Source organism: Toxotes jaculatrix, chromosome 7 (genome assembly GCF_017976425.1).
Source record: "Toxotes jaculatrix isolate fToxJac2 chromosome 7, fToxJac2.pri, whole genome shotgun sequence".
Taxonomy (NCBI): Eukaryota; Metazoa; Chordata; class Actinopteri; family Toxotidae; genus Toxotes; species Toxotes jaculatrix.
The window spans coordinates 13,150,322-13,164,551 of NC_054400.1; the positions used below are offsets into that span (position 1 = coordinate 13,150,322).

The window sequence follows — 14,230 nt, forward strand, 5'->3', positions numbered from 1 at the left end:
ATTTAGACGAGATTTGTATTGATCGTCTCTTCTAACTATGTTTCTAACCAGAGAGTCGATAAGCTTATTTCCCAAAATGTCTATTAAACTATTCCTTTAAGGTTTAGTTTCCTCCATCACTGCTCCACACAAGTTTCCTCTCATACCTCTTCTTGAATGTCCAGCGTCTCTCTACTTACAGGTGTTACAAAGCATCACAGCATTAAACATTTAATATCTCATGCTGCAGTCATACATCAGATGTCTCCTCTGCATGCTCAGTTAAAACTAAGTCTAAAGCACCAAATAATGGAGGTGAGCAATCACACCTAAAACTCATGTTTTTATTTCGTATTTTTATGTACTGTCACATGCAGCTGCTTCTCTTGGTTTGGACGTGAGTTGCAGATGTGTTTGAAACAAAAGGCGAGGCTAATTTGATTAATGAGCAAAGCATATCAGTGTACAACAAAACTGGAACATAAGTTATGAGTCTTCTATATGACTTGCACACCTGTTTTTCTGGTGGTCTTACCTAAGACACGTGATCTTGTCTATTTGACTTACCCCATTATCCCATCTCTAGCCAATTCAAGCGGTACAGTAAAATCCAAAATAAAACCCTCCCATCATTTTTAATCTTAGTCTCAGTAATATGTTGTTTGTTTTTATTGCTGCTTTATGAAACCAAAGAGATGTTTTTTAAGAGTAACATCATTTCAAAAGAGTTCAAACTGTATTCAGATTAATAGCTTTTTAATTGTTATTGATTATCAAATTGGTGTATACAGAGGGAAGCAATCCACAAAAATAGCTGAATCAGTGTGCCAAGATTGTCATTAGCAAAAGTAAAGAATGAGCGAACCATCAGCTGTAGATGCAGGATCCATTGTAGGTGTTTCACTTTGTGATACTGATTAAAGAGCAGTCATCTTCCTCCAAACGGCTTCTTGAAACAATTTAAAAAAGAAAGAAAGAAAGAAAATAAGTTAATCAGTCAGCATTTTGCTCCATTAAATCTTAGGTTTAAAAAGTCACAAGTTATTAGCTGCTTTAATTACTAAATTCACTGTGAAATTAACTGTGAGGGCAATTTCTAACACTTGAAAAACTGAAGACTGTTACCAAAACACACACACACACACACACACACACACACACACACACACACAGCAAAACAAACAGATTGAACAGATTGTTTCAGTAAGCTTTCAAAAAGTGTCAGGGAGTAAAAATACTGCCGATAGAAAAACTCCAGCTATATAATGCTTCAGTGATGATTGCCATCATAATTCATCTAAAAACAGCCTGTTCAGAAAACGTCCTAAAGCTTTTATTTTGAAGTGGAATGGTTATTACTATAGCAATATCTAAATCTCAGCACATTTCTGTTTATTTAATTAATAAGCTTAGTTACAATTCAATAATTGAAAATAAGCTCCCTCACTATTATACATTCAACAGAAATGGATCTAACCTTAAATATTCATGAAAACGTGTCTTTTACCAGAATATGAATTGAAATATGATGACCTTATGACTGACCTCACCTTTCACCTCTAAACCTTGACCCCCAAAAGAGCTCTAAGAAGTGCTGGTGGTGATGTAGGAGTTGGGTGCGACAGCGTCAATGGTCTTGTGGGCCTTTAAAGGGCCAGGGGCCACACGGGGGGAACAGCAGGGGTCCAGAGGGTTGTCAAGCGTCACGTTGAAGGTGCCCTTCAGTACTGTGTTCATGATACCTGGACTCAGCTGCAGACACACAAACAGAACAGGGATGACAGATGATGAGGCACCACAGTATGTTTATGTGAAATATAAGGACATACACATAAATGCACACAAAGCAGAAGAGAACATTTCAACAAGTGCTGGTACAAATTTGCATGTAAGCACTCTCTCTTTTTGTATTCTTAAAAGCTGAAAACACAGACAGATTTAAATTTACACCCAGCTGATGTTACACTACGAAAACAGGCAGATGAAAAGAGTTATGAAAAGAGAAATATTCATGTCCAATTGCAAAAACGTGTAAACACAGATGTTGTTTAACAAGACACAATCTGTGGCAATAAAGGCTCACAAAGACACAAGGAAACCAACAAAAGAATGACTGAATGAATGAATGGAGGTGAGCATGATGAAGTGAGGAGTGATGAGTGGTTGTCCTTTGACTTTAAACCAGAAGTAATCAACAGTTCTTGGTGTTTTCCACCAATCACTGCAGTTTTTCCTGCATTTAACAGTCTAATAAAACCTCACATAAACAGTATCCCCTGACAGTGCATGAGCCTGCTAACTAAAGCCAACAGCCTCATGTGAAACAGATTTACAGTGTTCTCCAAGAAATGGGCAAACCACAAAAACACAGAGCTTCTTGAGGAATGAATCATATATGTCCACGACTTACCTTTCACAGTAATATCTTTGCTTCATATCTATATGTTTCAAAGCGTAGCGTGTATATTATTTTCGACTAAGATATTAGCAGTGATTTTCAGACTTTTTTTTTGTCTACTCCTTGTTCAGCTCGTGGTCCTTCAGGGTGTTTGTAGTGTTGGCAGAAAAGGCCATTCAACTGTTTGAGTTAAATTACTATTAGAACTGATCATTTATTTACTGCATTACAACCTTAACTTTACACATAAATAAAAGCCAAAAATGAGAACATAAATGTAGGGGATTAAATTACATTGACCACCTCAAAGTACAAAACATGACCAGCAGGGCTGAACATTTCTGTTACGCTTCAAGAGAAAGAGATCATTAAGGTTGAACTCACAAACATGCAACTAATACAAAGCAACACACACAAATAATGAGTCTGTCATTTCCAGGTCTTATCAAAAGACGACAGTATAGTTAAAAAAAAAAAAAAATCTTACATGCACTTCAAAGTCTGACCTTAAAATCACCTCACCAAAAAAAATGTCAAAAAAACAAAAGAAATTCTCTCTCACACAAACACACACAGGCAAAGATGCAGACATACATGCATATATATTCTCTACGCACACACACACACTTAATCCACCATCCGTCCCACCCAGGTGCTGCCGGAGGAATCTACCTCTGCCATGTTATCAAAGCTCCCCCTCTCTCTCTACCTCTCCTCACTGCCTCCCCTAACCTCCCAGCAACCATATACACATCAGTATGCCAGAGGTGCCGCAGTAGGATTTAGGCACATCGGCGGGGCCGCTCAGATCTCAGTATTGATCCTAATGGGAAAAGGGTTGCGGGTTCAACTCCAGGTCACCCTCGGGGTTGCCCTGGAGGTCGGGGAGATGGGGAAGAGCCCTTGGAAGTGACGACACCATCAGAATGGCAATGATGAGGGAGATTATGAGATGTTTCACTAGGTCAAGGAGGGGAGAAGGAAAATGGGATCTGTGAAGGGAACTGGTGATGATGTTACTCGCTTATGTATGCAGATGTGTACAAGTATGCACACAAGCACAGAAGAAAGACTGCTGGATGCCAAGTCTTTCCCACAACACACATACAGTACGTGACACCTACAGAAAAGCAACACATGCTTCACCCCATATATGCAAATACACGTGCCAGCAAAGCAAAGGATGCTAATTCTCTGTAGGTGCTTACAGAATGTTTCCCCATTCACCACACACAAAGCGATGTCTTTATCTTGCTGCACATGTATGCCAACACAAATCACTGCACATATACACAGAGTCCTCACAGCTAAACAACAGAACAGGCTGTTCGTCAGTGCCTTCCAAAATATCCAATATGAGCAACTCGAGTGAATGCTGTCTTATCTGCCACTTCTATAGGTGAACTTTGGTTTAATAAAGGCTGCTAAAACTGCCTGGGTAAGAAAAGACTGTAGATTGTTGATTGTAGGTGGGAGGAGGGATGTGATCCAAGTCTCTCAACCTTCCACTAGATCCTCTTCCTTAAGAGTTTTGCAGATTTCAAACAATTTCATGCTACTTGAAACTCTGCATGTCCCAGAAAATGTCTGTAGCCAGGAAAACTCTCAACAGGATTCCCAAACTGTCAGGGTCACATGACGGGGAGAACCCTGTGTTTAAAGGGGATGATGATAACAAAATTCAAATCATTTGATTGAATGATTTTCAAAGTCCAAACACAGGTAAATACACACACACACAGTGGTAGGTAAGATTTTCCAACTCTCTCAACACACAACACACACACAACTCGTGTGTTGTGCAGAGTGAGGGAAATGAAATAAAATTAGGACTATTGCCTGAAAACACAAGGAGAGGGTATCAGGCAACAGAGCCTCCCACTTAGAAGCACTAAAAGTAGAAGAACTCAATCTCTCACACGGAGGAAGTACATGCAGTGACATAAACAGCACACCAAGAGGAAGGTTTGATGAAATGTCAGCCGTGTTAAGGACACCTTCTGTTCTGACTCATAATGAATATCAAATAAACTTGAGCTTCTCCTTTTTTTGGCTCTGTATGTGCTTTGCACTTGGCAGGTTTATATATCAGCAAAGATCACAGCATTTAATTAATATTTGCTTCTGCTTGACGTCTGCTCCCTGCGTCTTTTTATATTCCCGTGTTCCCTCCACACTCCTCTCTCTGTTAAATGAAGCTCAACAAATGAGAACAGTGTCGCGTGTGAGAAAGGTAATCAAGCCTACTTTCCAGAAGTAGGTGCCTCATATGGGCATATTTAATGGGAACAGTAAATGAGCCCTCACTGTGGCCTAATGCCACTCAAGTAGACAGCTTTGTAACATTACACACACGTATGGATGGATATACATGCGCACACGCACTGATGCTGAAATAGCTACTATTCCATTACGTGGCCGTCTGCTTCAGATTGCAGGCCCTCAGAACACATTTTCAGCTGTTGAATTTAACTACCCTCTTCAGCTGCTCGATTTGCTGCTGTCTGTCTCCATGCTCCTCTTCCCCTGTGCTTTTCTACCACCTTTTTGTCGCTGTCTCACCTCTGTCCCACATCTCTACTTCCTCTCTCACCCCTCGCTGTCTCTCTCACATCGCTATCATCCCACTCTCTCTGCCTGCTTGTCTTCAACGCTCTCTTATCTCCCTCCCTCTCTGCGCTACTTCACACACATCTTTAACTCTGTATGGCCTGTGGTGTCGTATAGATTCGCAGTCACACAGCTAATTACTGAGACGGGAGCTTAGACATGCATTCCACAAAAAAATAAATAATTAAAAAACAGGAACAGAAATTCCTAAAGCTAAATTGAGACATGAGATGTCGCACTCACAATGCAAGGCAACAGTATCTAACACCATTAAATAGACATGTTAGTATGTATGTACATGAATTCCACCTGAACATCTTTGCTTTAGTCAAGTCACATGAACGTTAAAAAAAAAAACGTGAAGGTGTCAAAGCAAAGTTGTTGTGACTATACACAAGTTTTAACGTATAAACACGAGCTTGTTTAAATCTTCTAATGGAGTGATGTGGGTGTGAGTGAGGGGTGACATCTTTGAAAAAGGTGAAAATGTGCTCGGTTTGTGTGAAGCATATGCACATTTGCTTTTAGAGGTGAACTCTAACCAATTTTATTCATCAAGCTCAGTTTACTCATCATGAAGAGTTTTACTCAGCCTGTGAAAACTGTTTAATGATGTCTTAAGTGGCTCTGGACAGAGCTTGTTGAAGTTTTTAAAAAAGAAAAATTACCCTAATGATGTCACCAGGGTAATCTCCGTTTCAGTTTGAGGTTCAAAATAAAATTTCAAACAGAAAGCCGCATTTACAAACTGGAGGTGTGGAGCTAGTGAGCTAGTCTGTCAGGCAAAGGTCTGAAAATTTGAAACAGGTAACCATTCACATCCACAAGCAGTTTCCAATTCACCTGACTTGCATGTTTTTGGACTGTGGGAGAAAACTGGAACACCCAGCCCAAGCAAGGGCCGAAGGAACGTGCAAACATGCGACTAGGTAGCATTATTATTAGCTTATTTTCATAAATCAGGTTGCAACCGAAGATCTAATCATATAACTACACTGCTACAAAGTTTAGCTAAACCAACCGTCTTTTACTCCGAGCCCAATTATCTCCCAACATGAACTCTTCTCTCTGGTTTGACTAAAGTGGCTGCAGACAAACACTTGACAAGCCAAAGTGGAGGATTTCACTTTTAATTTAATGCCTTAGTTGAATGCATCTTTTTTTTTTTAAACTTCAGATACCCTGTGCGAGCAGAGGAGAGGAGAGGATCATATGAGATACTTCAACAGTTTTATGAGTTACTGTTAGAGGAAAAATTCCCGCAGATACATTTATACACACATCTATCAGAAACAGTTTCATGATGAAATTTACACAGAAAAGACAAAAGTGGGAAAAATGCAAAATTCAGATGAGACAGTAGAGAGATGTAGGCATCAAGGCCTGTAAGCTCAGCAGAGGAAAGACTGAACTATAAATGAGTGAGGTGAATTTTAGGTGAGCTGGGGCTCTGTACTGAAACCTGATGAAGTGGAATGGAGGACAGCTTTAGTTCAGGCAGAGCAGTGAAGTGATCTGCTTTGCTCATGCTTCACAGCCACTGTTCTTTTTCTTCAGCTGTCTGGGTACCACCTGATTTGTAACATATTAGTATCATATTCAAGCAACCAAATACTGTGAGAGCATGAATTGTCACATGCTCCTGTACCAAAATGGGCATCCATAAAAAACAGTTTGCATGGGAAAGGAGATAATGCTACATTAGGCTAAGAGAGACACTGGCAACACATTGGCAAATGTGCAGAACTTATTCATTCTTGTCCTTTCTGCAGAGCTTCATAAGGGGAAGGTGTCTGTGAATATTCTCAGTCACCCTGGTCATGGTTATGCATGAAGAGCTGAACAGAGAGCACCTGGACTTGGTTGTAGACACTTGAAGATGTTTCATCTCTTCTTCAGTTCTGAAGAAGCCTCTTGGACGAGAGGTGAAACGTCTCCAAGTACCCACAAGTATCTCGATTCAACTCTTCTTAGATCAGGGGAGGTGAACCTCCAGTGAGCTGTGGCTCTGTACTGAAACCTGATGAAGTGGAATGGAGCATAGTAAAGGTGCCCTGTGGAGTTTTACATTCATTTTACAAGTTTACATTCAGTATTACTCACCAAAGTGCAAACTCTTCTGTGTATCTTTGATATCTAACAAAATGAGATGATTTTTTTTCCTGTGTGCACATACATGTGCGTTCTCACGTGTGTGCACAAAACAGGGACCCACTCATAGATGAACTGCTACGTAGCACCACTAGAGGTCAAAGACTCCACAGGCCACGTCTGCATTACCTGATTAGCAACAGCTTCTTCATTCACTGGATGTTTGTATACCACCTGACTGGTGACGTCCAATCATATTCAACGGCAATTATAACCTGACGTTTCTTACCATTACTGTGGTGATACCGTCAAGTGAACGCCATTTGCTGCCTCGGCTCCCTCCACCGCTCCCATTGCTTTTAATGACCATGTATATTTATTAAGGCTGGTTTAGTTCTCCCAGCAGAATCCTTATTACTGCTTGTATTCTTTGAGAGCTTTAAAATAGAGCTGTAAAAGGTAAAGTCCTTGATGTGACTCTTACAATGCTATGTCTCTTGTTTGCCATTTCTCCCACTACGCTGCTTTAGTGGTTGCAAATCCTGTCATAAAAATTAAGCACGTTTAAAATAATCGACATTGGTACGATGGGCAACAAAAGGATCAGAGGACAAACCTTCAGCACTGCACACTGTAGGATTTTACCTGTCAACACCAACTGACCCAGACTGGCTGTGATGCCCCAAACCATATTTATAATCAGCCCAATAATCATAATGTGAGTAACCGGATAGAGGAAGGGCAAACCAAACAGCTTCAACTTTCTACTGAACATCCAAATGGAACTGGGGGCAACAGGAGAAGGACGAAGAGGTGGAAACATGCAAAGATAGCCAGAAGATAGACAGAGAGTGAACTGCAGAAGAGAGGAGAAAAGTTGAGGAGATGAATCCGCGCAGAGACAGCAGACAAATGGGGAGACAGGCAGACAGAAAAAAGAGAATAAAGAACTCTGTGATAACATTACACCCATGGACATGAACACGACGATGAACTGTGTAGTGGGGTTTAAATCAAACTCTGCGGTTTTGTCTTTGATATTCACCAGTCAAAGTCAGCTGGGACTGGAGGCAACATTAGCTCTTTCAATCAGCTCAAACACACACACACACACACACACACACACACACACACACACACACACACACACACACACACACACACACACACACACACACACACACACACACACACACATTCACCAGCAGCTGTAACCCAAAGCTGTAATTCCTATTAAAACACACAGAAATGAAGCACAGAGAGATTAGGTTCTGGTTAGGTTTCATTACAACTGTATTATGCTTCATCTATAATGTGCATTTCTCTGTCAGTAGCCTGAGCTGCATTGAAAAACATTACACTTAACAAAACTGCAGTCACTTTTCCCTGTTTAATTTAATCAGACAAATTTAATGCCCACAAAGTGAACCGCCTCCTTGAACAGGAAACCGTATCATTCAGCCTTGTGTTGCACCGGTGAAGACACAGAGATTGGGTGAAAATACAGAACATTATTGGATTGTTTTGTTTGGATTTTTTAACAATCAGTTTCTTCTGCATAGCTCAAGGCCACAGAAAGAAATATGATAGATTCTCAGAGAATTACAACATAAGATAATGTAAGACACAGAGTCTCTCGTGTCAAGCACACAAACACACACACAGCGAAGTCTGTATACATGGGCTCACATCTCAGCACACTCTCATAACACTCTCATGTTGGAGTCATGAAGAATGGGAGCGTAGGGTGAAGTAAGAATTTTTGGTTTTGTTTTACAAGAATGAAATGTAACTTTAACAGTATCTTTACCTGATAAGTGCCGGGTCCAGGGTTGGTGTTCATGGAGACCTTGAATCGATCTTCTCTGGAGGAGATCAGAGACATTTGAGGGAAGGATTTCACACTGGGGTTGTACTGGCCAGGGCCTGATGAACACACACATACATACACACACACACACATAAATCCACATCTGAGTTTTTAACACATCATTTCATATTTAGCTGCTTTAACAGAGGCACGAAAGGCTGGTGTATAATCACAAACACACAAAGTCATGAAGACAAACTGCTACTATTGACTCTTATGTACTTTGTACCCATTTCAAATATATATGAAGAAAAACACAGGTTTGAAGGATATCTTGCAAAAGTTTTATCTTCTCAAAAGTTTTTTTTTGTTTTTTTGTCTAATACATAATTTGTACCACAAGTATTTATTGAAGTTTTTAAGTGTTACATCTTATGGGGTAAAGGGTGTTTTAAATTACTCTGGCTGAAGCAGATATCTGTCAGAAACTGTTTGCACATTACTGCCTTTGACAATGCTAAGAGATCTAAAGCAAACTTGCTGTAGCTGGTAATCAAATCAAAATAACAATCCAAGTGTTGTTATTTTGAATCAGACATTGCTTTAGATTAGGACATTAGGACATTATTTTGCTCAAGGTTAATATAAGTTTAAATCACCTGGTTCTAAAACTTTTTCCATCCAAAAGCCAAAAAAAGTTCATGCCCCGCCCCCAAAGTATGAATCTGTCACGGCCTTTTGTCAGGGGCTGCAGTGTAATGTAACTGTAACTGTCTGTACTAGGATCAAAGCAGAATACTGAACCACCCTGCTGTCAGGTGTGGCACACAGACAGTCCTCCATAGGTCAACCAAAAAACTCTGGATGGGTTCTGAAATTCTTTTCCACAGTGAGGTGCTTTAGGAAAAAAATGTCCATGTTATGTCTGTACTATGAGACAAACACAAGCAGGTGTACAGAGATTCATGTGTGTATAGTGTAATATACACATTTACAACACATACTGATACGACTACAAACAAGCTAAGAGGCACTGACAAATTGAAAAAAACAAAAAAACAAATATACTCAGTGTTGCAAGTAATAAAAAAAAACTTTTAGAAAGTCATTTTCATTTAAAGAAGAAACATTAACTCTGAATTCTGAAAAACAAAAACTTTTCTCAAAATAAAGAAGCTAAGCCTCAGGGGTCTAACCATTACACAGCACTGTTTCCATAAACCTTTTTTTATTTGAAACATCAATTGCCAACTTTTCGTGAATTACGGAAACAACTTTTACATTCAGTTCTGAAATGCTTTAATGGACCCCAGGGCTATGGATTGTGTTCAGTACATTAAGAATTATGACAAGGAAAATACAAAAAACAAAAAAAAGAAGAAGCCATCAGCAGTCCAACATGGTTTTACAGTAAGTAGGTGCTTGTCTGACCCAACAGCTAAATGCAGTCAGCTTATGACTACTGAAAAGGAGGGTGACTTTCAAAGTTACACACACAGACACTCGCATATTAAAAACACCTTGAGCAATTACTAATGTCACAGACCATTACAAGTAACACTGTCATTCATTTGTACGTGTGTGTGTTTCAGAAATTTTGGATAGTTAAATGCTCTTACCATTATCAGAAATGTGATCTCAAGGGACCCAGCATGATGAGGAATGTAATGTTCCCTAATGTTCCATATACTGTAGGACTATTCATAAATGCAAATTCAATAATGGGCAAAATGATTGTACGTGTGAGTTACCATGCACATATCAATGTGTGTGTCTCGGTGTGAGTCCCTATGTGTGCATGAGTCCATATGCTTGTGTCTGCACATCTGCTTCAGTGTGCGCGGGTGTGTAAGTGTGTGCCTGTGCGCCTGTGTGTGTACGAAGAAGAAACACTACTGCAAACAGTCCAAATCTATTTATATGCAAATTGGATTTTGGTTAAACGGTTTGGGGTGCCTCATGGGTTGAGTCCCTTGGTGAAATGGGGCTAGTCATAAATTATCCAAGTAAGTCATGAATCTATCAATTTTGAAACAACATTTTTCAATGGGAGTGTAATTGAGGTAAATATTAGGTTAGAGGCCCACAGAGATGGAGCTAATTGGACTGCATGATGGTGAAAAGGTGGAGCTATACAGTTTCTCAATGTTCAGCACTGAAAAGGATCATTACATAGATAGATAGATCGATAGATAGATTCTCCTTATGTGATGCTGTTCACTATGTGTTTGTGTGTGTGTATGTGTGTGTGATACCTGGCACACTGGGGTCACATCGTAGGAAGACATTGTCCCGAGGTGCAGCAGAGAGGAAGCAACTCTGTCGTCTCTTAGCTCCCTCACTTCGGGGTTCTAAGTAAGAGTGGCCATTCGACTTCTCAAGTGTCCGACTCACATTATAACTGTTGGGTGGAGGGGAGTCCTGCAGGGAGAGAACAGGAGAATGTTTTGGTTTACATGGCTATGTGTCCATAACAAGGCTAACAGTCTGTTCCGCTGGATAAATGAAAACTATGACCTGCTGACGGTGCTAGATGAAAAATCAGAGAATCACCTAAGTCATTAGGATTCATTCTCTGGGCAACATGGATGGCTGTACTGTAATTTTATGGCAATTCATTCAATAGCTCTCGAGACATTTTAGCAAAAATCAAAAATGTTAACCTTACGCTGGCTCTAGAGGAAAAGCCAGGGGATCAGCAAAATCATGAAGCCAAAAACTGACACACACTGTACATAGTCTTTAAATATTGTGAAGCACTGAATGATGTTGAAGGAAACATATGGTTGAGTCCCAGTGTCAACTTGCACTGTCTCTAACACTCAGGGAAATGTCTGACAATGTAACACACAATTACACACAAAATGTGGCATTTCTGGGGTCCCCTTGTTACATTACACAACAGACAGGTCCACAGCACGACAGACACACACTCATTATAAATAACAAATGACCCATTCACCCATCTGTTATCAGAACACACTGTCAGGCTTGTTACAGGATCACCCGTGACACACACATTCACATATGAATATCAGCGTCCACACACAAGCACATATAGTGCATGTCACATCATCTGCATGCAAATGCAAACACACACGCACACGCACATACACACAGACACTGATATCTCCTCTGTGGCACAAATGAGTGCTTGGCACGCAGCTGTCACGCTGCTTCTCCACAGAGAGGGGAACAATGATAGAAGCATGGGAGGCATATTATAGTTTCCATAACAAGGCCATTATGTTCTCAGTCATTAATGAATTGCTAATCATTAAGAGCTAATTCACAGAGGCACACTTGCTGATGTGAACATGTAATGGATCCTAGTTGTAGAAATTAGGATCTGAAAAGGGAAAAGGGTGAATCATGTCACCAAACTTGCACTTGCACCACCAGAGCTTCAGAGGAGTCTGAGTTATTGGGGATTTGTCTTGTCGGTGGGTCTCTGAATAATGGATGGCGAAGGCTGAATATAGCTGTACGATCCATTTATCCTAAACATAGCAGAGCTGTCATTTACCTCAAACTGTCATTTCCCGACCGCTGTTTTCTCCTTCTCCTCCTAGGTAGACGTCCATCTTTAATCATTGCATACCCAGGCCATTTAGCTTTTCATTATAGACACAGTGGGAGGAAAAGGAGCACAACATGTGCATGACAATACAACCTCACATACACACACACACACACACACACATACAGAGATACTGTTGTCAATTTACAGGCACACACAGACACAACCAGCTTCTGTGTGATTGTGATATTGAAAGCGAACATGGCCTTGCTGAAAAGAAAGGTAAATGAAATGATGGTGAGGAAAATTTGTATCACCTGTTACCGTTTCCCATGGTTTGTTTCAGAGTATATCTCATGGCAGATTTGACACAGAAACACACACACACACACACACACACACACACACACACACACACACACACCTGTAGGCACACATCTGTCACAGATCTATCTTCATCCTCCAACCTCTGCAACATAATGTGCACGCACACCTGTCGAGGTGCCCTATGGTCTGTAATTATACCTGAATATGGAGCAAACCACTGTTCCCCATAGCAGTCATCACCTATTGACGGCACTCAGATTGACTTTAATTACACACCCTCGACATTTAGACAGCTCAATACTTATCTTCCTTCAAACACACAAAAATACACACAAACACACTTTTTCTAAACGATTCTGTCACATTGCCCTTGACTGTCTTGACTGTTGGGAGTGTGTACACATATATATAAAAAACACACACACACACACACACACACACACACACACACACACACACACACACACACACACACACACAGATAAACATTTATAGGAGGAAGGCAATGAAATTGAATATTGATGTGATGCCAGCACCAAGACAGATTCTCAGATGTTGACAGTATTTTATTTTAGTTTTTATTATTTTTAAAGCAAAGTGGGAAAAAAAAATTAACACCAGATAATTTCCTATTTTTAACGCATGCAAAATGTTTGATATGAAAATAAATCTGAAGTCACAGTTCTAGTTCATTCAAACCTAGTAGAACTGCCAATCAGGAATGGTGTGAGAGGAAATTATTAAAACATGAAGTCATAGTAAATATTAAATAAAGTAACAGGTTCATACTAAATTAAGTAAAAGTGTATGATGGGAGACAACACAGCTGAAGTACATTGACAGCATTGCAATCCATGTTAAGTCACATCCAAAATAGGCAAAGATATAAAATTATCCTTGAAGGCTTACAAAAAATGTCTGGATGAACAGATGTGCCTTTCCGGCCCAGTTTTTGTGGGTCAAATCTGACACTGTTGATGGACTAAGATCGGTAGAAATCATAATCCATCCAATCGCAAAACTGCCCAGCTTCACCATCCCACTGTGATTATTCAGTGGGGTTCCCTGCGCAGTACACAACAGCAGGAGACATTTCTCCCTCAAGAGTCTATTCATGACAAGTGTTTGAAATACACAACTCAGAACTGTTACCTTGACAAATAAAAGTCATAGGAATGGCTAAGCAAGTGGGTTTTTAAAAGTTTTTTAAAAAGTGGTTCAGACTTAGCTGATCTGACGGTGAGGGGGAGGCCATTCCATAATGCTGTGGCAAAAGATGGAGTTATCTGCACTCTTGGTTTAGTGTTTGTCAAAGGTCTGCCTGCTGCGCTCCGAACAAACTGAAGTCAAGAAATGATGTTCGCTTTACGATGTTCTTATGCAATGCTGAAGTGATTTTGGCAATATTTCTGAGTTGCAAAAAAACAACACTGAAACAATTTCTTCATGCAATGGTCAAAAGTCAGGCTTTGATCGAACGCAACATTTCTAGCCA

At 40.1% G+C, this 14,230-nt stretch overlaps 1 protein-coding gene across 1 annotated transcript in view; it reads right to left on the reverse strand.

The window, feature by feature from the left end:
- Nucleotides 1-873: 873 nt before the first annotated feature.
- The window catches only part of stpg2 (sperm-tail PG-rich repeat containing 2), a 48,266-nt gene continuing 34,909 nt past the window's right edge, over nt 874-14,230 (reverse strand). The window contains exons 11-14 of the mRNA XM_041042732.1: nt 11,144-11,309; nt 8,889-9,004; nt 1,530-1,731; nt 874-928 (exon numbers count right to left, since the gene is read on the reverse strand). Of these exons, the coding sequence (XP_040898666.1) occupies nt 1,564-1,731; nt 8,889-9,004; nt 11,144-11,309 (450 nt within the window). The 3' untranslated portion in view covers nt 874-928; nt 1,530-1,563. The remainder of the gene's footprint in view (nt 929-1,529; nt 1,732-8,888; nt 9,005-11,143; nt 11,310-14,230) is intronic.